Raw genomic sequence first — 23,106 nt, forward strand, 5'->3', positions numbered from 1 at the left:
CGCCTGGGCAGGTGGCTGAGAGGCAGCCGAGCCTGGAACTGGGGAGCTGAGGCTCTCGTTTACTGGTTGGAAGTTCATGCTGCTGTCTGCCTGGTTTCACACTTTCTGTTTACCTGCTGGGGTGTCCCCTCTCGGGGCCTCCTTCTGTTTTGCAAAATGCATTCTCAGTGGCCTGAGGGCAAGAACCACAGTTTAGGCCACAGATGAGAATGAATCCCCACTCACCATTTCTTGAAGGACCTAGATATTGTTTATTTTGAGTGAGAATGAGTGCCTGGAATCATTCTTCCCTCCCACTATAGAGTTACAGTCCCCGAAATAGAACAAAGATAAAGCAGAAATCAAAGCGGTCTAGTTATTTTATTAAAAGTATCTGGAAAAGCACGTATTTTCAATATATACATATTTCATTTTGATTCAGAGTACTTCTGGGGTAGCGATATGAGTGCATTATACAGGCTGGAAAGAGTATCAACAATCAACAGAAGAATTAGGCATGTCAGTCGGGCACTTGTTTTCCTTCTTATTCTGTAAGATGCCATTCAAGGAACAGCTTTGGGCACATCCTTGCAACCACTACTAAGATGTGATCTGAAGCAGAAACTCCGTGCGCCTGTGAGATCCATGTGACTCCACATTCACAACCCAGATTCAGAAAGAGCAGGTCACAGAGCCACTAAACAGAGTGCGGAGACCCTGCTTCCCCTCCGCCCACCCTGGGCTCTCTGGGTGCAGGGCCCTGATGGAGACCGTCAGCGGCTAAGCCAGGCAGGCAGGACGGGCTTGTTTTCTGTGGGGACGGTGGGGGGAGCCCCAGGGGTGCGGCAGTAAGTCTGGGTAATTCCTTGACGCTCTCCACCCCTTCCACACTACCTCTCTTAAAGGGAACACCGCCTTTCAGTCTGTGTGCGTGCAGCGCCCCCTCCTGCCACACGTCCTCCCCACGCCCTTTCTCGACACACTGCTTTCAGAGTCCAGATGGCCTGGGAAAACCACTCACAAACTCTGTGGTGATAATTCAGTTCTGAGCAACGGCAGGTGTTTTGATAAAACTCTTCCACCATATGCTTTGATTTTCCAAAAGTCAGATTTCATTCCATAGCTTGTCACAGTTGTAAAATTGTACGAGGCTCCCTGGACTTGTGAAGTGTCTTTCTTAATAGGTCCACACATTACTGTCACCCATTACTTAGTGATATCTAAACTTCAAATTTTGGCCCCTACTTTACAGGTAAATGGACACAAAGACAAAAAGAACTGATTTGCCCATGTTCAGTCAGGAGCAAAACCTACAGCTTAGCTCCTAATTTGATGGTTTCTATGCTAAATTACACAGCCTCCTATCCTCTGGGAACATAATCCTGGAACCTTGTATAAGCACAACGGAGCCCAAATACATTCTCACCACAGGAATCGGATAGTTTATCAAGCATGAAAAGGACATTAGAATATTGCGTACCACTGATCATGACTTTCAGATAAATCCATTACTAAAAAAACATCCTTTCAGGCAAAATAAATAAGATTAAAATTCAGCATAACAGATTTACAAGTTTGAAACTAGCTTGATACGTGGACTACAGTTTCCACCTACACGCACATATCACGTTCCCCAGAGAGGGCAAGACAGTCCCACTGAGGCTGTTCAGTCGCCTTGGCCGTGAGGTGTTTATTTAAGAGAGAGCTCCTAGCTCAGAGAGCTCAGTAGCTGCAAGAAGGGGCAGTAAAAGTAACATGTTAGATGACATAAGAAAAGGTCATTTGCGGAGGGACGATCACTGTACAATTCTCTCAACATTTCTGCATGTTTGAGAAATTTCATAGTAAAGTGCTATGGGCGGGGGCGGCACAAAAGATGCCATCTATGCCTTACGGCCTAAAACCGACACGCTGAACTCTCAGGAGTTGGTCAGCTGTAACCAGTATTGTCACCAAATGTTCATTACTAAACATCTGAGTGGGATTTGAGGCAAGCCAAGAGCAGCAGTAACTGAACAAGGGGAAAGTACTTCAAAGTCCTAAGTTAGGGAAATCTCAAACAGTTAAAAATGGCCTGCTCATCAGGGATTGGAGGATTCTCTGGATAAAGGAATGACAAGCAACCGCTCTTCCCTGAGAAGGTATCCTAATTGAGTGTGTAGTTCACAAACATGCTGAGTTGCTAAACTTACGGGCATACACAGTAGTGGAGGACAGTTTTACATCTTTATACCTACTACAAAACTGATTGCTAGAGACCAGTATCTCCGTATTAGTGCATCATTCAGGGGAAACACTTCACCTTTCATTCTATTTCACTGCTTTTCTCTTCCACGTTTAGTCTCCAAAACAAAAGTTGCATCATGTTACAGCAGCGGTTTTCAACCCTTTCCATCCCAGGGCACACACAGTCTACTCACTGAAGTTCTGTGGCCACCAAAAACCTGATATATATTTTTTTGCTGATCTGACCACAAAACAGATACAATTTTGATTCATTCACACTGGACGGCTATTGTGCTGGCTGGCTTCATTTTTTAATTTGACAATCTAGGGGGGAAAAGGTCAGTGCCCCTGACTGAACCGTCAGGTGTGCATGTACTAAAAATGCCTGTGCCACGACGTCGAAGACCGCTGTGTACACAACAGCCAGAAGCTGTCACTGCCCCACAGCCAGGACAGTAGAAACTCCCGAACTACAAAATCGACAGCCCGACTTGTTCTCCAATAGAAAAATGCGTCTTGAGGCAAGTTGCATTCAACATTGGGTCGGCTATGTCTGAGAAACAAGGAAACAACTGATTTTCAAGTTAGCCATGTCCACAGATGATGTCAAAAGTTAAGTTAAAAGGTTGATAAAACATAAATACATGGCCTAAATACTCGTAGGCCAACTGAGCTGGTTTCAGAGGGCCGGGCAGGAGGAGATAGGAGAAACAGGCCAGCTCTCCAGGAAAGACCTGATTGGGAGGAGAAGTCATAACAAATGCTTCTATTTGCAATGACGGTGTGGCCATGACTTTTACCTGCTATTGACAATGAATGACTAGTGTAAAGTAAGTGCTGGTTTATTACAAAATGCCAAACGTTGAGGGTTAACAAAAATTGCTTATTGAGACCCAGATGACAGACACTAAGTTGAAGTCAAGTGTTATGTCAGCAGAAAATAAAGCCATTTTCTACTGGCTAAATCCTTTTCTAAGTATTGTCAACACGTTGCTAGTAAGAACTCAGTTTCTTAGAGCAGAATGTCATGGTTGGAGTGGACCGTAGAAACATCTAATCTAACTGCTTATCTTACAAATAGGAAACCTGAAGTCACACAAAAAGCTGGTGTTGTTTGGACTATCATTCCTGAGTAGGAAAAACAAAAACCAAAACCAAAACCAAGCAGGAAATGACTCCTCAGTACCTAATACACAGCCATGCTTTTAATAGAAATTTAACCAGACCAGGAAGCTTTTAAATATCATTTCCTTTTTTGATGGGGTTGAGTATTTTGTGGCAACTCTTAATTTTTTGCTCTGATAAAAGTACGCTTTTTAAAAATAGAAAATGTAAATACAACCTACAAGAAAGCACACAGAAAATAAGTCATCAAAAATAGTCTATTTCCTTCCGGCTTTCTTCGGGGCAACAAAAATAACTACTGCTCATGGTTTAAATGGAACTGGAAAACTTTCTTCACTGACACACGATCTCCCAGACGGTGGCGCCGCGGTGCGGTGCTTCTGGGGGCTGGTCAGAGAGCAGGCAGAAACTGCCGGCCAGAGGAACTGAGGACTCGGTGGGGCCTTTTCACTCCAAAGAGAAACCCACCAGAGCAGAGGCCTGAACGTGGGCTGGGGAAGGAAGGCAGACAGATAAGGGAAAGGTCATAGTAACCTTTCTAGGTTGGGTCTGCCTAGAACTGAAACCATTCTTCTCCATGAAGTCTCTTGGCTTCCTCTTAATATTAAGGCTGATCTTTTCTTTCTAAAAAATTTGTATTAAATTTATTTGGGTGACATTCATTAATATAATGATATAGTTTTCAAGTGTACATTTCTATGGTTCATAATGTGTATACTGCATTGTACGCCCGCCAAAGTCAGGTCATCTTCTGTCACCATGTTTGTCCCCTTAACTACTCCCTCGGCCCCTCATTGCCTCTGGAACCCACCACACTGTTGTCTGTATCTATGACTTCCAGTTCTATATCCTGCATATGAGTGAAATCACATGACTCTTGTTTTCTGAGGCTGATCTTTAACACTGGTCAGGGGGCTACAGTCTGGCTTCTCTGGAGACACAGTGCCATCTCTCATCACCACACAACTTGAAACAACCTTGTGTGAACAGCACAGTGTATGGGTCCTCTTAGATTCTTTTTAAAAAACCAAATTTATTACCCACTACATAATACGCTTCATGCTATGTAACACACTGCATAACCTTCTAGCAGGGGTGGATGAGCATAACTGGGTTATTTTTCATCAATCAGGAAAATGCTTCCTCAATCAGTATTTTCTAAACCCTCTGACACACAGTAACGATTAACTCTAGGGACAAGCCCATCTCTTTCCAGCCAAGTCCACTGCTGCGCATAACAGGCAACCCTTTCCTCGCCCTGTGAGCGGACCCTCGGAGAGTGGCAGCCCCGGGGATGGGGAAGCGTGTGCCCATGACGGAGATCCCTGGGAGAATCTCAAACCACATCGTGGCAAGGTTCCCGAAGCTTAGATTCTTGGTAAGAGCCCATACTAGTTCGGGGCACCCCGAGAGCTAGATTTCACCATAACATTGAATACCTATAGGCCGTTAACAAATATATGATGGCCCAGAAACCACCTCTCCCTATTAGGAACATGTAGTCACTTCAATACATTCCATACGACCCCCTCAGGCATGAACTGCCGAACTGAAGCAATTGCTCAAGCTAAGTCCTGATACAACCGCTGTGACTTCCAACCCTAGTCTGCTGAGCCTCAGGTACCACCCTGATCTCCCAAACATTAAGAAATTTTGCTTTTAGAAAATCAATTTGTTCCACTTAACTGAATGAAACCAGAGGGTGTTCAAAGGAGCTGACAATCTGTGGCTTGAATCAGAGGGCTAGTTGAGCCCCTTTAATTTCCACGTTGGTAATTATGTGTACGCATCTCCTCGTCCTACAAGTATTAGGCATCAGAGAACATAAGCAGGGCCATGTAGTTTGCTCTGCATTGAATAGACAAAAAGGGGTTATACAATAGCGTGACACTGAGCAGTAGGTACCCATGTGACTGTCCACATTCTAAACTCTGAAGATGCTACGTTGTAGCCTCAAAGGAACATGTAAGCAAGGTAGAATGAAACACCTGAACAGGAATTATTCAACAGACAACACGTTTACACTGAATAAGTAAGGTTGTATTTAGGGTTTAAACTAGTCCCTGAGTATCCTTAGTAACACCCCGGGGCAGGGAAGGGAGGGAGGGAAATGGGGTGAATGAGAACTTAAGCTTTCCAAGGATTAAGGTTCAAATCCTCTGAATGTGAGGTTAAATAAAATGAGAACTCAACTTTATAGTGGTAACTCTTCTTGCTGGCAACAGCACGAGGCGGTAGTGATTGTCAAGTTTAATATATTACATACATACTACAAAAATAAGCTGAAGTTTTAAGGAACATTATTATAAAAGGTTTGAGCTCTGCTACTCTAACCCAGGGCTTCTGACAGAACATTCTGGAGCAAAAGCCCACAAGAGCACGACAAAGAGGTATACTAACTGACAGAGAGCTGCTGCACTGTGCCACAGGCACTTCGGTTTTAACAACGTTAAGAAGCACGGAACGTGCAGACTGCTGAGGGAAAGCTGCTGTAGGTATTTATGACGGAAAAAGTGGCAAGCGACCTGTCTCACCACATTCACTGGTGGGATTCCATCTTTCCACTGTTTGTTTGTCTGTTTAGACATTGTTATTGAGGGCAGGGCAAGGAAAGGCACTGCTTTCTCCAGAAAAAAAAACAAACAAACAATAAACCAAAGGAGCGGATGCTATACGCCTGCGTCACTACTCCGTGGCTGAAAGCCCTCCCTTCGGAGGCTACCCATGTCAAAACGAGTAGTGACCTCACAGCGTACCAGTAAAGTATCATCCTTAATGAAGGTTCTTTGTCTTAGGGCTTCCAGATGCATAAAAGTCACATAGCCAAAACCTTTTGGGTTCCGTGGGATTGTGGGCCTCTGGAAGGCAAGCAGCTCTGGTTTAGCATCCATTATCTCCTCATGGTTTTGCCTTATAGGTGCTTCAGACTGATCAAGAATTGTGAGGCGTATTGTACCCTGGAAAGGCCAGGGGAGGTGGCTGTCATACTCTCCTTGCATTGTGTGGACAAAGAGGGATATGTAGTTCGCACAGCGCTGAGCCGTGGGCAACTGAAGGTGCAGGCGCATGCAGAGTTTGTAGCCAGGTTTGCCCGTGTAGAATCCAGGGCTATGAATGACAACAGGTTTCTCCTCTTCTTGAGATTTCAAGTGCATCCCGAAGTTACCGATCTTCCAGATGTAAATCCCATTGCACTGCTGTGCTTCTATTTCAGCAACTTTGTCCTCAAGGGTTCGAATAGTTCGTTTGAGCTCACTTACATATATGCTCTGAGTTTCCATCTTCGCAGTCAGCTCCCGGATTTGATGATCTTGTCTTACAAGGCGACTCTCTAATTGTTGAATGGTTTCTTGGAAATTCTGGACCTCTGGGTGACACCCAGAGGAGGCCCGGGGCAGAGAGGAAGACTCATACAGGAGCACGTCACGCTGAGGCCGGGGAGCCACAGCGAGGTTTAAACTCTGAACAGCCTGGGCCAACATTCTCATGTGTGACTGAGTATTCTCCTGTAGGTGGCGTGCCAAGTGAATCCTCTGCATCTAAAAACCAAGCACAGGCTTTAGGCTGGGAATAGGGACTGTGAGGATGAGGAAAGGGGCCTAGCCATGCCAAAGGAAAGGTTTTCGAGTAGTGTTACCGTTTCCCTCAATCCCCTACAACCTTGTCTCCACCCGATTCTCCATCCAAAGAGATTGTCTTGTCTCCTAATTTGCAGGAAAAATGAGGCTATCTGTTGAGTATGCTCCCCTTTTACTCAGACGAACCTCCCTCCCACTTTCAAATGTATCAGGATCCCATCCTTTTCTTCTGACTCAGAGATGACTCTCTTCTCATCCAAGGTTAATGCTCCACCTGGCCTCTTAAATGGCACCCACCCCTTTGAACACCTCAGAGGTGCTGCTCAGTTACTCCCATCCTTCTTTATCTTCCCACCTTCTCTCCCCCTAACACTTTCCTTCAAAATGTAATGATCTTTCCTGTCTTCGTAGTCTTTGCAGGCCATCAAGAACACTGTAATTATTATGTGAAAAAATATTCTTTTAATATTTTAAAATAAATATTTCAGATTTTTTTAAATAAATTTATTTTTTACATTTATTTTTATATTTATAGAGAAGGAGAGGGAGGGAGAAATACAATTGTTCAAAGAAACATCAATTGGTTGCCTCTTGTACACCCTCAACTTGAGACCTGGCTCACTACCCAGGCATTTGCCCTGACCAGTAATCGAACTGGTGAACTTTCAGTTTGCAGGCTGAAGCTCAGTCCACTGAGCCACACCAGCCAGGGCTGAAAAAAATATCCTTGATATAACAATTTTTTAAATAAGAATAATTTATGTATATCACCCAGTCAGGGCACATGCCTGGGTTGCAGGCCAGTTCCCAGCAGGGGACTCATGAGATGCAACCATACATTGATATTTCTCTCCTTCTCTCCTTCCCTTCCTCTCTAAAGATAAATAAATAAAATCTTTAAAAAAATAATAATTTATGTATATTATAAAAAATAAAAAATTATAGATAATAAAGTTACCAATTATCTCACTTAATTACTAACATTTTGATACATTTCCTTGCTCCTTCTATTTTATAAAATTATTAAATGCATGCTTATTGTATAAAAGTCAGATAAAAAACATAATGGAAACGCAAAAGTATACATGTATTCTCCAGAAAGAATGACTTTTAATAAATAATGATCTAGCTGAGACATTTGGCACAAGTGCTCACTAGTCTTGAAGCTAATTTTGGCGACTACAACAACACCTTCTCCTTGCCTGGGTCCTCAGATTCGAAGACTGTCCCCTACAGCTTGTTTCCTGGCCCACTTCCCCTGCTTGTACACATGCACTTCATGTGATCTCAGTCCTACACCTGCCATCCATCATCACCTACTTCCCCAAATCAATATTCTGGGCTGCAATTTCTCCTTGGAGCTAACACTATAGACAATGCACGTCAGCCCCTCCATCCCCACTGGTATTCTCCACTGCACTATGTAACTGAATTTTCTTTATCTATACTCAAGCATGAAAAGAAATAAACACCTTACTTACCTTTTCATTGCAACCAAAAGTACTGAATGTGCACGGAATTGGGGCTGTGGGACAGTCTAGATCAAAATGATTAGGCATCTGAAAACCAGAACAAAGGTTGAAAAATGCTTTTCTCTGTATATCATGTTCTAGTTCGATGAGCTCACACTTGAAATAAAGGTGTGTGTCCCACTGAAACAAAATCATGTATTATCTACGGCAGCATCACAACAGCGGAGTCCGATAGTTGCAACAGACACCAGGTAGCCCAAAAAGATTAAAAAAAAATACTTCCAAAAGTCGAAAATGTCAGTATCTCATATCATCCCTGAAGTCACTCAAAATTTATTTCAAGAACATGAATTTGTTCCTGTGGCTGGAAACTGGAACCCTCTAGTGGCATTTTGAAGGAAAAGCACCTTCCGATGTCACCCTCCACTGCAAACCTAAGCAGGACTCTCACTGTGTGGACTGTCCAGGCCATTCACTCCACAGGCGCCCGTCAATTGTACACGTTAAAGCCACGGAGCACACCCAGCACCTGCCTCGTGACCGCCTTTCACAAACCCCCTTAGCTTTTGTTAACATGGGCACGTTCTGGCTACAGAGGGGAGAGGCTCAGAGGGCAGGAGGCATCCTAAATCACATTAACAAAAGTTCTGAAGAAATGTCTCAGCTCTTGGTATGGGGGCTCTAAAACAGTCTTTAAGGTAAGATCCACTGTAGAGAAACATATTCTTTGAAACTAGTATCAAATTCCCCTTAGAAATTTAGGTTAGCTGTAGTCATAGATGTTTTAAGCAGAAACACCAGAGACCATTTAACCCAACCCCTCAACTTTGCATAATCTAGACTAGTCAGCAATTTTTTGGCAAAGGGTCAGATAGTAAGTATTTTCAGCTTCGTAGTCCCTGTGGGCCCTGTCCCGAGGACGCGACTCTACCACTGTGGCAGAAAACCCGCCATATACTACAGACAGACACCCGGGCACGGAGCCGTTCCAACACAACTTACTTATAACAGCAGTCGGGGGCTGGCAGGCTGGGCCCTTATCTACAATGTCCACTGTCTTGCCAGAGACCAAGCGGGCAAGCCACTGGCACAACCAGGGTCCGAACCTAGGTTTTCTGACTCAACCTAGGATTGTTTCCTACACTAAGTTTTATTTCTATTGGGTTTTAGATGTGTGGTTTCCTTTAAATAGTACAACAGAGCAAAAAGAACAACCAGGGAGGTGAGACTTCACAAGCAAAAAAAGTTTAACACCTTCAAATTAAGGCTTTTTTGGAAAAAAAACCCCCAAAACTAGAGGACTCTGTTAAGACCAATGGAAAAGTTTAGTCGAGTGACAGGTTTTGCATGCCTCTAGTTAGTAAGGTGATCAATGATGCTCTCTGGGTTTGCAGATTTCATGGGTGTACAAATAGTGACTAATATTCAAATCTTGGGGGTAAATCCCCCAAATGTCAGAAGAGAGCAATCAAACCGTTTTCCTATCTCTAGTAATAACGTGAATGCAGTTTCTACTATACTTGCTGCTGCCCACCCATGGCCCACCCTCAGGACCGCTGGACAGAGGGCTGCCGGTCCTGGTCCTGGAGGCTCCGCTCCACATGTCTCAGGGCAGCGGGGACAAATGCAGCTCTGCTGCTGAGCAGACGGTCCTTCTCGCCGTCCTTTCAGCTAGTCTCTGGGTACCCAAGATCCTTATTTCACAGCATGTTAGTATGTGTTTCTTAAGGTGTTTTTTTCTTTAACTGGGGATTTTGATTATTTGTATCTTAAAATTACCTGGTTTTGTCTAGAAATTTTATAAATATACATAAATATGGGTATTAAGTTAATGACTTTAAATACTTAGAGAGGTCTAAGTATTTTGTTCTTTCTGAAAGTATGCATTATATTAATTTATGATACATGTTCACATAGTTCTGACACTTCTTCGACTTGTATTCCTTCTGCCTTACAGATTTAATTAAAAACCTAACTCACTTCTTCAATCTATTAACAAAAATACTAGCTTATGAAAGAGAATCATTATACCTGTTCTCTGATGAGCATGGTATTGCAGTATTCACAGACGACATTGGCCAAAGGACAGTTCTGGTCATGGATCTGAATTTTATTAGAGAAATAAAAGAAAAACATGAGAAAATCTGAAAAAGTAGAAACAATCTATTTTTATAAAAGTCAGTTTTTCACTATAAACAAATTGAGGACATCAGTGTGTGAAAAAAAAGGAGAATAATATATAAAAGATATTTTGTCTCCCTTTGCCAATACAGTGATCAAAAACGTCTCGTGTTTCAGCTCTTTAAAAGAATACAGCAATATGTAAAAACATCTTGTAAGTCACTTCTTTTAACCTGAGGCAGAGCACTTGTGACTAGTTTAGGGCACCATTTACCAACACAATCATTCTCCACAGGCATCCCTCCAAACACTCCCAGCAACATCCTGATGATTGAAACGAAACTCCTAGCAGGAAGGTTGAAGAACAGAAGCAGTATTAGGGCAGGAGGCTCTGGTGCCCAGGTTCTCAAAGGCCCGGAAGGGTAAGCCTTGTTGTCTAAAATACGATGAATTTAAGAAATAATGAACCGTTCAGGTTAAGTCCATTTACTTTACTTAAGTTCAGGAAGACATCGATTTGTTCTAATTATGCCTCAGACTTCTCCCCATTTATAGCAAGTTAGCTGACTTGTTTTGAGTATTTCATCAGCTTCATGAGTATAATATGCTTGATTTCTTAAAATGGAGGAAAAATTACCAAATAAACTGATAAGAAATAAAATTTAAGGAAGTATCTTAATGGCTCTAAAAGAATGTAAGTTATATGTAGGTTGTTTTAATGAAGAGGACACAGACTAAGTATCTGGCGCTAGGATCTGAGTGCTGGCTTTACCATTACAACATTAATATAAAATTACTTATATTCATACAATACGTAAAGTTATTAACCTGCTTACATCTCAGTTTCTGAGTGAAAACACCGCTCTGTCAGCACGATGTTGTCCAGTGCTCTGAAGTGTCCTTTTAAAGATAAATGTTCTAATTGATGTGTAACATACTTACAGAAGAGTGAATTTATTATATGTAAAAGCTCAGTGAATCAGCACCAAAAAACCACACGCTATGGGATGTAATTTATTCTCCATGAAAGTTTTAACGACCCCGTCTCTTTTTCAAAGAGTAGAGCACATGTCTGATTCAGTAATCATCCCGCTTGCTTGTCTCTGCTCCCAGACTGGCCATTAAAGTGTCTCATAGGAAAGTAGATCAGCACATGTCTTTCCTGGGAGGCGTGGTTATCTGCAGATCTACTACAGTGTTAGGTAGCACTGTTTCTTAGAAAACAGTGTTTTCTAAGAAAGATAGACAAATGTGAATCTTACACTTATCTACTAAAATAGTTTGATGAACTTTGTTTCTTAAAAAATCAATCGTCCCACAACTGGTAATATAGACTCAGAATTGGAGTAACATCCTCATCTATGGCATACACCCCTCAAATGTACATAAAAAAAATAATTTGAGGCCCTTGGCCAGGTAGCTAAGCTGGTTAGAGCGTTGTCCTGATATGCCAAGGTTGTGGGTTCAATCCCCAGTCAGAGCACACTGTCAACCAATGAAAGCATAAATAGGTGGAACAACAAACTGATCTCTCTCTCTCTGTCCCCTCCTTCTTCTCTCTCTAAAATCAATAAAAACAAAATTTAAGTAGTGAAATTAACAAATCCAAGTTAGTACATGCCTCTTTATCTTCAAATGCCATCGACACAGCACAGTTTATACATGAAACCTGTCTCCTTGGACACTCCTGGAGAATGTGAATATTAAGGTGGCACTTTTGGAAGGGACGGTGGCATTGGGGACAATTCATAAGAGCAAACTCACAATGTGCTTGATGATCCTATAATAAGGAAGAAATAATCAATTAGTATCTGCCAATCCTTAAGGCATCTCCTAAGCATAATCTCTTCTGAGTATATATACACCATTCTCTCTCCAAACACTCACTCCTTCACAAGGGGCTAAGTAAGTGGGGCAATTTGCAAATATGTTTTAAAATTTTTCGACTAGATCATAAATAGTATTTAATTTCTCATAAAACCACTAAGCTAAAGACAAATTTATTTAATTTAAAAGGAAATCCTTTTACCTGACTGCTTCAGTGAACCTCAGGTTTTAGGACTTCACTTAGTTCATAATGAAATGCACCGTTTAGGAAAAGAGAAAACCGCACAATGAGGGTGGTAAGACCGTGGCTACATGACCCTTGCTGTTTTTTCCCAAACAAGAGAAATGAAGTTATGGGATTAATACATGACATCTACATATAAAATGTTCTTCAATTTTATAGCAAAATAATGTTTTCCTCCCAAATTTGAAGAATACTGATTTCTTTATCATCATTTGGCAAAGCCAGAGTAGCTGAGATAAGAAATTTATGGTTTCTACTTATGTATCTATCCAGTGATGAAAGGGCTGCTGCCTGCCGGGCACTGGCAGTACACGGACAAACACAGCAAAGTCTGGGTTCTCTAGCAACTGCCTCATCTATATGCTAATGGCTAGAAAAGGACTTTAATACCTCAAGATGTCTCAGTTCCATCTTGTGCAAACAACCTGCATTTGGACACTTCACCGTCAGAGAAAGAATCTCCCGTTTTGCAAAATTGTCAGGGAACAGTTGAGTTTCCAGGAGTATTTCATTATCAACTGGACACTTGTGACCTGCATCCCTAAGAGAAACAAGTAAGGCACATACATTTAGTAGATTTAAACAAATATTAACATGAAAAAGTTCAAACAACTTTAATTCACTGTGTATAAATTCTCTATTTGTTATTTCCTATGGAAAAATCATTTAACACACTGTATTGCACAATATTCCGGGGGCGGGGGGAACCCCTGTCCTTTTGTGGGCAGTTCAGGAGCTGTTCTTTCATACAATGAATACAACTGGTACCACATTGGTTACCTAGAAGAAATGATGGGATTTTAGATTGTGGGACAGATCTCAACCAAAAAATGAGAAAAATTAACTGCGTAAGGTCAAATTCTGATTGTTGTAAAATGAAGTAAAAGGTAAGGGAGCGTGCACCAGCTGTACAACATGCTAGTGAGAGGAACTACACATGCTGCTCGCAACACCAGCGACAAGTCTACAGTGTGCTCCCTACATGTGAGCAGAAATTAACCCAGCCAGCAGTACCCCTACCAGCACACATTTTAAGGTTTACTCTGAACGGTCATGATAACATTCTGCCTCATGAACAAGTTTTCCTTCACTTTTATGACTAGGGTATAATTTTGCAGGGGTTAAAGGACCTCTATTTCCTGCTTTCCTAGTGGCTTGGTTATTTCATCTTATGATGAGGAAGACCATCCTCGGGAAGTTTGGATGTCTGTTCACCTCCCTTTAACTTTTTGGGATGTCTCAATCTTCACTCTCAAACCGTGGCAGGTCGGGTTGGCCACAGAAGCACCAATCAGACATGCGAACACCCGCTGAGCACCCCTGTGTGGGAGCCAGCACTAGCCAATCAGCAGTGCTATTGCCTGGTAGGCACAAAGGCGCGGGAAATGGGGTCTGCGGGCAAATGCCTTAGAACCGACAGAGGTGAGAGGCACGGCCAGTCTCGAATGGGGCTTCTCTCGGGCTGGTGTGGTCAGTACTCTGTCAAATGTTTTATAAGAAGCATGGAAAACTATAAACAAATTTATTGAAATATACACCCAAAACCTAAGTGACAGATGTCACTTAGAGAAAAGAAACTTGTACAGCAAACTGGAAACCATTATCCAGAGCAAACGGAAGTAGATTAACATGTGCTTTAATTTCACACAGGACTATTTGGGTGAGACATTTCTAAGCCATTCCTTCAAGAACATTAGAGTCACAGTGGTGGTTACTTCCAGCTGAGAGGGAGAGAGAAAAAATAAGCCTCGGACTTCCTTTTGTGGGTTTTACTTCCTTTTCAGACCACTGTCCATTACTTTCATGAACACCTTGCTATTAAAAAACTGATAAAGATGAGCCACATTCCTGGGCATGATGACACTTGGTAAAATATTGTATATCTCTACAAAAAAATCAAGAATCCATAATATGGTGCATACAACTTACTAAGAATGAATCATAAAGAATCAGAAAATCTGAACATTAGTGGTTACTAGTGAGGAGAGTACCTCAGTAATCAAAAACCTTCCAACAGGAAAAAGTGCATGAGCAGATGGCTTCACTGGTAAATCCCACCAAACATTTAAAGAAGAATAAATGCCCATCCTTCCTAAACTCTTTCAAAAAGTGGAAGAGGAAGGAATACTTCCAAACTCATTTTATGACTTGCATTACCCTGACACCCAAACCAGACAAGGACACAGGAAAGGAAGTCAGTTTAAAAGGTGATAGGGAGTAGCCAGCTTAACCTACTTACAAATGATTTCAGCAGCATAAACTAGATGCTTATTTATCGAAGAACATAAAATCCTCCCACTTCTTCCAATGTTTTTTTGTTGTGTACAAAACTCCTTAGTCACCTAAAATAGTCCCATCTAATAGTTCTGAATTATAGTAAAATGTCTTCATTTCTTGGGAGATGAACTTGAATCATTTGTGGAAATCCCACGTACCTCCATTCAGTTACAGCAACCATGATTCACTGAGCACTTACTATGTGTCAGCAGACAGGAAATTGCCAGAAGTAAAACAGATCTCCACCCCTACTCTCAAGGAGCTTATTTTGCACTTAGGTAAGACAGATTGGGAGTGTGGAGACAGGGGAAGGCATGCTCTGGTATGAAGAGAGTAGCCAGAGCTCCTATGAGAGGTGAGATCTAAGCCACAGTGGAGGGAGTAGAAGGTAGGTGTTAGCTGGGCAGTTAACTGAAGTCAGGGTGTTCCAAACAGAGAGAACAACCAACACCAACCCCCAGGGCAGGAGCATGCTTGGCATGCTGCAGGAACGGCAAAGGGAACTGGCGGAAGGCAGAAGAGCATAGCAGAGGGGAGGTCAGAAAACGGATTATGGAAAGCTTACGGATTAAGCCCCCTATCCCAGGGGGCTCAACGGGCACTTTGGCTTTTTCTTCTACATGACCTGCTGCAATGTTCTGAGCTGAGACAACATCACCTTGCTTATTTAACCAGGTTCACTTGGGCTGCTATATTGAGAACGTTCTGGAAGAAGGCAAGGGTAGAATCAGGGAGGCCTGGGACAGAGCTGGTGGTGATTCAGAGCAGGGTAGAAGCAGTGATGGCAGTGAGAAGGGACTGAATTTTGGATAAATATAAAGGTAGAGGCATTGATTAGTACTTAAAAAAAATACTGGCTATTTTACAGTTGTCCATATGTATCCGGGAATAGACAGACTTTAATGTGGTTGAAGTCATAATAACTTATCAATTAAGTCAGCACTCTTTGGTTGAGATGATCATATTTTACTATCATTTAAGGCAGATTTATATTATTTTCTTCAAACATAGAGAACTTATCCACTTCTTATTTATGTATCTTAGGGTTAGAGAAGGGCAGGAGACAGAAATTACTTCACACCACAGCAGAAACTAGGCTGAGCATGTCGATGTCTCAAGTTTCTGCCCAGTGTTCTTTTTCCCCCCGAGCACTTTTCACACGTAAGACTACTCACTTCGGTTGTCCCGTGTTCTGTGTGCACTGTTCTCTGCACCTGATTCTGTTATAGGACACAGTTCTCTCTTCCGTCACGTACCTTATTGATTTGGTGATGCAGGCTTTGCAGAACCTGTGGCCGCAGGGTGTTTGCACTGCTTCCCGTAAGGCCATCAGGCAGATGGGGCACTCGTACTTGCTCTCCAGGGGCGGGTCAAACTCCACGTCGTAGCCCTGGATCTCTTCCATGAAAGAGCTGGAGAGAGTCCCTGTGCTGGCGTTCCCACTCACGCTGTCGTCTTTGGCTGCGGCACTGCAGGCACTGGCCATGGCCGCGCAGCAGTCACTCTCAGACTGGCTGGACACACAGCTGTCCTCACAGTTTAACAGACTCATAGTAACGAGATTGTCGACTGCTCTGTAGAAACAGCAAGGAACAAATGCCTTAACACACACACACATGCACACACACACGTCACAGCTTATCCATGCAGGTCACTTTTTAGTTTATGTACATAAGCTGTGCTAATATTATTTATGGAAAACTTTCAAAGCTTTTTGAGCTTTACTTCATGACTACTATTTTACAATAAGTAAAGGGATTCAAATATGTAGATAGAATAAAAAGTTAAAAGAAGCAATCAGCTCAATTGTAATACTTAGCTACATCACAGCTATCTGTTTCAACGTCTGTTTTCTGTGACCGAGGTCAAGAACTTAATTTTCATATCCTCAGTACCCAGCACAAGATCTTTCACGTAATGGGTGTTTATTAAGCCTCTGCTGGAGACCTTACTTATGCTGCTGAAGTTCCTTCACGTATTTCGAGCTTGAGAGAACAGGAGGACCAGCAGGCAGTGCAAGAGCAACGCACAAGGGACGAGATGATCACACTTGGCTGGGAGGTGCGTGGTGTGTCGTGTGGGGCAACCTAGCCTTTTGGACCTTGGTTTCTTTTTTGAGACCTAAAAGCTGTGAGTACTTCCAAATGTTCAGAGATTTCTATTATGTAGAATGAATAAAACTGAAGAAGTATATTTGTATGTCCTGCTTTCAGTCACATGAAATGACCCTGTTTCATGATCTGACAGGAAAAAGAAGTGAGGTTTTGTTTGTCTATGGAAAGCTACTGCTTTCATGGGTAGGTGGGATGCCCTCAAATTCTGAATCACATGACATTTTTGATAAACTAATGTCTAAAAGCAATTCATAGTCTATGTCATCGGGTCCCTGTAGTAGATAATCAGACCTATGGGAAATTCTTAATATGTGCCGATATAAATAGTTCCAGAAACAGAATGTAAGCTTCCAGTCAATGTGGTAGACCATCATCCCCCTGGTGGGTTACAGGAGTAATCCTCTATCTTTTTGCAAATCTCTATAGATACCTTTTTTTCCCCTTTCTCAAGAAGATTTTTGAGTACCACGTGATGAGCACCGAAAACAACGGGGCCTGTTCTGGCTGCAGTGGCAGTAAGGCGAATTGGTAAACTCCGGAAAGGATCAAACACGTTGCTATGTGAAAGCACTTAGAACTGTGTCTGGGAGAATGCGTTATGGTTACGTGCAGCTCCACACAGCAATTTTACATTACAGTCTCATTGCTGCCTCCCTCTGGTCAAAACGGAAACTACGGACCTTGGGAAAGGCGAAGTAACTAACCCGCCGGAGTCAGTAACGGCTGGACTTCGAACCCAAGTCCACTTGGCCCCAGAGCCTGTGCACTTCGTACTACACCACGTTTGTCTCTGTGTTTTGACAAACTTGTCTATAAAGCTGCTTTTAAAATTTCCTTCCATTTATGTTACGCTGGACCAGGGATTTTCAACCTTTTTCATCTCATGGCACACATACACTAATTACAAAAATTCTGTGGCACAACAAAAAATGTTATAATTTTTGCCAATTCAACAGAAAAAAAGTATAATTTTGGTTTATTCACACTGGATGGCTGTTGTCAATTTTTTTTTTTAAATTTGACAATCTAAGGGAAAAGAGCTCAGTGCCCCTGACTGAATGGTCAGGCAGTGCACATTCGTTTGTTTTTTAAATCTTCACCTGAGGGTATGTTTATTGATTTCAGAGAGATGAAGGGGGAGACAGCAAAAGAGAGGGAGAGTGGGAGAGAGAGATGGGGAGAGAGACAGACAGACAGACAGATATCAATGTTAGAAACATCGATCGGTTGCCTTCCGTACGCACCCTGTCCAGGGATTGAACCCTCAACCTAGGTATGCACCCTGACCAGGAATTGAACCTGCAACGTTTTGGTGTATGGGATGACACTCCAACCAACTGAGCCACCCAGCCAGGGTGCATGTTTTAAAGATTCCTGCGGCACACTGGTTGAAACTCACTGCACTAGACTAATGTGCTGCCCACAGCTTCTTCCTAAACATGACCTGCCCAAGCGCTATTGTACTAGCGCTTGACAGGATTTCAAAGATGCAGTAAAGAAAAACTGACATTTTGTTTTATTTTTGTCATCCTACTTTTGAAAAGTTAAAAACAGCTCCCAAAGCCTTGTTACAGCTAATGCAAATTCCGCAGGAAGACTCGGTACGGAGAGAGAGGAAGGAAGGGATGGCAAGATGGTGGCAAACAGAACTAGTCATTCTACCTGTGCTTCAGGGTGGGGGGAAGACCCCCGTTACACCCTCAAAATCTGAAGACATATGACACTGTTACACTGTCCTAGGGTTTATGTCCTTTGTTCTTTTTCTTCCCTTACACATTTCTGTGCCCAATACTTCCTTGGATAAATCTCCTAGAAGCAGAATTACTAGGTGAAAGGGGATGTAACTTTCCCAGGTTTTTAATAGACAATGCTTGTTATCCAATACATATTGAAGGCTTTTTAACTCCTACTCCCAAAAGCTTGAGAGACCATTTTATACATCCTCGATGATTCTAGGTATATTTATCTTTTGGGTATTTAACCATTTATTTTTTAAAAAATAATTACTCCAAGAACTTGGTGTTTGTTACTCAGTTGTACAGAACACATCCAAGTAGTAGTCAGAAGACGAAAGCAAGCTGCCAAGCTAAGTCTACTGCCCCACTGTGCAGCTACAATTCAGGTCACTGGGCAGTCTACACACTGCCCTCTTGCAGCCTGGTTCCAAAGAGCTGAAGGTTGTTAGATTTGAAGAGACCTTTCATGGCAAATGTGTTACTAGGGAAACCTGTGTAATCAGTCACAATTCCTTAAAAAGAATTCCAGTATAGGAATGCAGTGTAGAACATGAAAGTGTGCACTCTTAAAAATCTAGGTCTTCAATTTTTCACACTACTTTTCCTTCCTTCCCTCCTTCTCTCCCTCCCTCCCTCCCTTTTCAGAGACAGGGGAAGGGAGGAAAAAAGAAAGGGAGAGAAACATCAATGCGAGAGAAAAACATTGATCAGTTGCCTCCTGTATACACCGCTACCAGGGACCGAACCCGTAACCCAGGCATGTGGTCTGACTAGGAATCAAACCAGTGGACCTTTCAGTTTGTGGGATGATGCACAACCAACTAAGCCACACTGGTCAGGGCTATTGAGGATTCTTCTTAACTTCAGATGGTACCACAGGTATCCACTTCATGAGAGGCTACAAAAGCAGGATGGATGTGAAGGATGGATGACCCAGGTGGAGCCACATTACAAGAGCCCGAGTAGTCATTCCAGAGGAACTGTCCTGCGTGCCTTATGTTTCTTCATCTTCCAAACTGGACCAAACCACCAGCCCTCTGAGTCAGTAAGAAGAAGCATATCCTGTTTGTAAGGACTGATGAAAATGAACTTTGCTGATGACTGAATTCATAACCAACCAATGAAGCACAAATCTAGTCTTTGGCCTGATGACCGAGCATCAGGCCAATCTACGCAGTACCAGTCCAACCTTACCTGGTCTGGCACCAGCGGACTCTTCTGTAAAGTAACTTACTTCACTTTCTTCCCTTTCCCCTCAAGATGCCTGTGCTTCTCTCCTGTGCTGGGGGGCCCGTTTGGGCTTCTGCTCCGCAAATTGCATTCCTACAGAATCCCAAATAAATGCTTACACTGTCTTTCATTTTGACTTTTTATTTTTTAGGTTAATGAAGCTAAAATAAGTAAGAATGAATATATGTTCTTTCCATAAAATAAAGATTTCTTATAGCCTCTTTTTTACTCTTAACATTCAGAATGTATGTGGTCTCTACATGAATTAATAGAAGGGATGGAACAAAGTTTACCTCATTCCTTCCCTTGCAGGTTGAGAGCTTCGCGACTCCAAGTCCTTTTTGCAGTTGTGAGTCTAGCATAATAAGCACTGACTTAATTAAATATTTTGGGATGTAGCTATTGCTAACTTAATTCAATTGCAAAAAGAATAAATGTTGAAGACAGCCTTGTCATAAATCACAGCTTAAATCCACGTATTTGTATCTGGGAATATACAGGGTCCAGCAGAAGTAACACCTGCTTGAGTGTGGTTGGTAGGGTAATGATATGGGTGTAATAATTTATAGTTTTAATTTGAACATTTCACCTAAAATGTCATATGGTGTGCTTGAGTGTGATGTTGTTACAGAATTACATGCTTATGATTTTGTAGTAAAATATTTTGTAATAAAAAGTGGCATTATTTGTGCTGGACCCTGTATTATAACCCAAAGGGGATTCTGTTAAAAGTCCAGCAGGAGGGTGAGCAGGGAATCGTACAAAAATTTGTTTCCCTAAGATCCACAGGTGCTAATGAGAGAAATGTCTAAGCTAAAGAAATCAACAAGTTATATCTTGAATTGGTCCATTTTAAGCCAATGGAAAGTCATTCACAGCTAAACATGCAACTTGTAAGTAAAACCACATAAAACAAGCAGATTATGTATCATCCACATGTACGATTGAAACCTATATAATCTTATTACCTAGTGCCACTCGAATAAATTTAATTAATTTTTTTAAAAGAACAAGAAATTACCTTTAATTTTCTGCTAAGTTTAGAAATGGGAACTATTTACTAACTCCTTAAAATCTATTCTCAAAATGCAAAGACCGCAAATGCAATACTGCAAAAATAGTCAATTGTTATGCCTTAATTTTGAATAGACTCAAGGGGCAGTCCCCTTCCTAGGTACTATTTGTTTCCCCCAGGAGGCAAAGATTTGAATAACTTTTTTCAAAATCTAAGTGGACAAAAATTTACCAGCATCACAGATTCAAATTTATGCCAGAAAAGACCTCGAGGTACAATCCTGCAATACAGTGAGTATACGGCGCTTGCTGGGTGAAACTCATTATCACGCGGGCAAGAAGTGCCTGAAATACCTTCCTTCCCTGACTTCCAGAGGCCCCGCTGTCCTCATCCCACCCGCAAACGCAGCTTCAAAGTCAGAAAAGCCCCCTTTACCCTCCTTAGTAACCTAATCACCAGGGAATGGATAAAACGCCAACACTCAAAATTTCTGAACGAGTTTTTCTGTCCCTGTGTAGCTAGATATTTAGTCATTTGTTCTCCCGAGAAACAGAAGCGGCATGCAAACACTTTACATGAAAGCTGCTGATACAATACTTTAGGTGCTTTCTGTTCACATTCATGACAGTCCTACCTCTCAGTCCGAGTTCCGCTAAAGCCAAATACTAGGAACAGCTTTATCAACCCAGCGTCTGGAACAATCGCTGAACGACGAGTGCAGAGGCGGGGGAGGAAAGATTCATGTCATCTAAGCCTTTTTTTTTTTTTTTAAACCTGCTGCCTGGGACCTCTAACGATTCAAGGAGGAACCCAAAAATAGCTTTCCCATGACAGTGACAGAGGAAGCCGGTGAGAACTTACAGGGATTTTTTTTTTTTTTTAAAGCTAGTATCAGCTCGGAGGGACGGGAAAATCCAGGAGGCAGTTTCCTTTTCTGGGAAGGGGATAATGCGGGCTGACGCGAAGTGGGCGCGGGATTCCCACCAGGGAAAGGTGTAAGAGGGGAAGGAGGTCGCCGCGGGCTTGGGGCGCAGAGGGGAGGGGAGAGGAGGCGTCCACAGCCCGTGGAAGGCGAAGAGACAGAAGCGACGTCCCCAATACGAGGGAGACAAGAGGATGGGGGCAGCGTCCCCAGCCTCTGGGAAGAACAGGGACAGCGGGCGACCTCCCCAACAGGGCAGAAACAGAGAGAGGGGGCGTCCCCAACCTCCTGGAAGCGAAGGGACAGGGGGCGACGCCCCCTGTCCCGAGGGAAACCAGAGGAGGCTGAGTTCCCAACCTCCGCGAAGCAAAGGGGCAGGGAGCGACGCCCCCAACCCGTGGGAAACGAGAGAGGAGGGGGCTGTGTCCCCAACCTTTAGGAAGCGAAGAGACACCGGGGAGAGGTCCCCAACCCGGAGGAAGAGAGAGGAGAGGGGGCGGCGTCCGCACCTGTGGGAAGAGAGGCCGCGGCCGCTCTGGGGGAGACATCCGAAGGGGACTCACCGCTCTAGTCCGCTGGGCCGCCGATTCCACGCCACCGCACGACTCCGCTGAGCCAAAGCACCAGGAGGGGACAGGCACAGCGCTCCGAGCCGAGGCGGCCCGATGCCAAACTCCCGGCCCGAAGGCCGCCGCTAGCGCGTCCCGGGGCCGCCCGGAGCCCGAACCCCAACCCCGGACGCCCTACTTCCGCCTTCTCTGCTTGCCCGGGGGAGTCGGGGGCGGGGAAAGGGCCGGGGTGGAGACGGAGAGGCCGAGCTGGGCCTCTGCGCCCCCTGGCGGCGGTCCTCCACAGGTGCACGGGCTGCGGCGCAGGCGCAGTGCAAATCCAGCTGTCAAACCAGAGCACTCACGCTGGGTTTCTCTCCCAAAGGAGAACTATGACGTTGAAACCTGTCCCGGAGTAAGTGTGAGCGACCTAGTGAGCAGCCACAACAACAGCAGTAATCAAAACTGTGTTTTTATAGCTTCCTGTATCCAATCAGGAGAAACCCCCACCTGGGCTAGATCACTTGACCTTCGGGGATTCTTATACCACTCCCGGATTGCATCTTCCTTGCCAAGAAAGTTTCCATGGTAGGCAGAACCCAGTATTATCACCTGGTCCTTCTACTTCAACCTGTCCGAGCGAGTCTAGCCCATGTGTTAAACATTTTTTCCCCCTGACACTGCTATCAACA

The 23,106-nt window shown here is 43.3% G+C and overlaps 1 protein-coding gene across 1 annotated transcript; it reads right to left on the bottom strand.

Annotated features, from left to right (window-relative positions):
* Positions 1-431: 431 nt before the first annotated feature.
* TRAF6 (TNF receptor associated factor 6) lies at positions 432-22,630 on the bottom strand. Its single transcript, XM_037040529.1, has 7 exons — positions 22,430-22,630; positions 16,106-16,423; positions 12,963-13,113; positions 12,123-12,281; positions 10,412-10,483; positions 8,390-8,467; positions 432-6,869 (listed from the first exon to the last, which is right to left on the bottom strand). Exons 2-7 carry the CDS (start codon positions 16,399-16,401, stop codon positions 6,000-6,002), a joined length of 1,626 nt encoding a protein of 541 aa, XP_036896424.1. The 5' UTR covers positions 16,402-16,423; positions 22,430-22,630; the 3' UTR covers positions 432-5,999.
* Positions 22,631-23,106: the final 476 nt, after the last annotated feature.

This window comes from Sturnira hondurensis, unplaced genomic scaffold (assembly GCF_014824575.4).
Source record: "Sturnira hondurensis isolate 20B ecotype Veracruz unplaced genomic scaffold, ASM1482457v3 Scaffold0002638, whole genome shotgun sequence".
NCBI classification, from domain to species: domain Eukaryota; kingdom Metazoa; phylum Chordata; class Mammalia; order Chiroptera; family Phyllostomidae; genus Sturnira; species Sturnira hondurensis.

Coding starts and splice junctions, on each gene's coding strand:
- TRAF6 (XM_037040529.1), bottom strand. CDS start 16,401: ATGAGTCTGTTAAACTGTGAGGACAGCTGTGTGTCCAGCCAGTCTGAG. Junction 12,282..12,962: donor TGGAACTGAGACATCTTGAG/GTATTAAAGTCC, acceptor TCCTTATTATAG/GATCATCAAGCACATTGTGA. Junction 10,484..12,122: donor TGGCATTTGAAGATAAAGAG/GCATGTACTAAC, acceptor AATAAAATTCAG/ATCCATGACCAGAACTGTCC.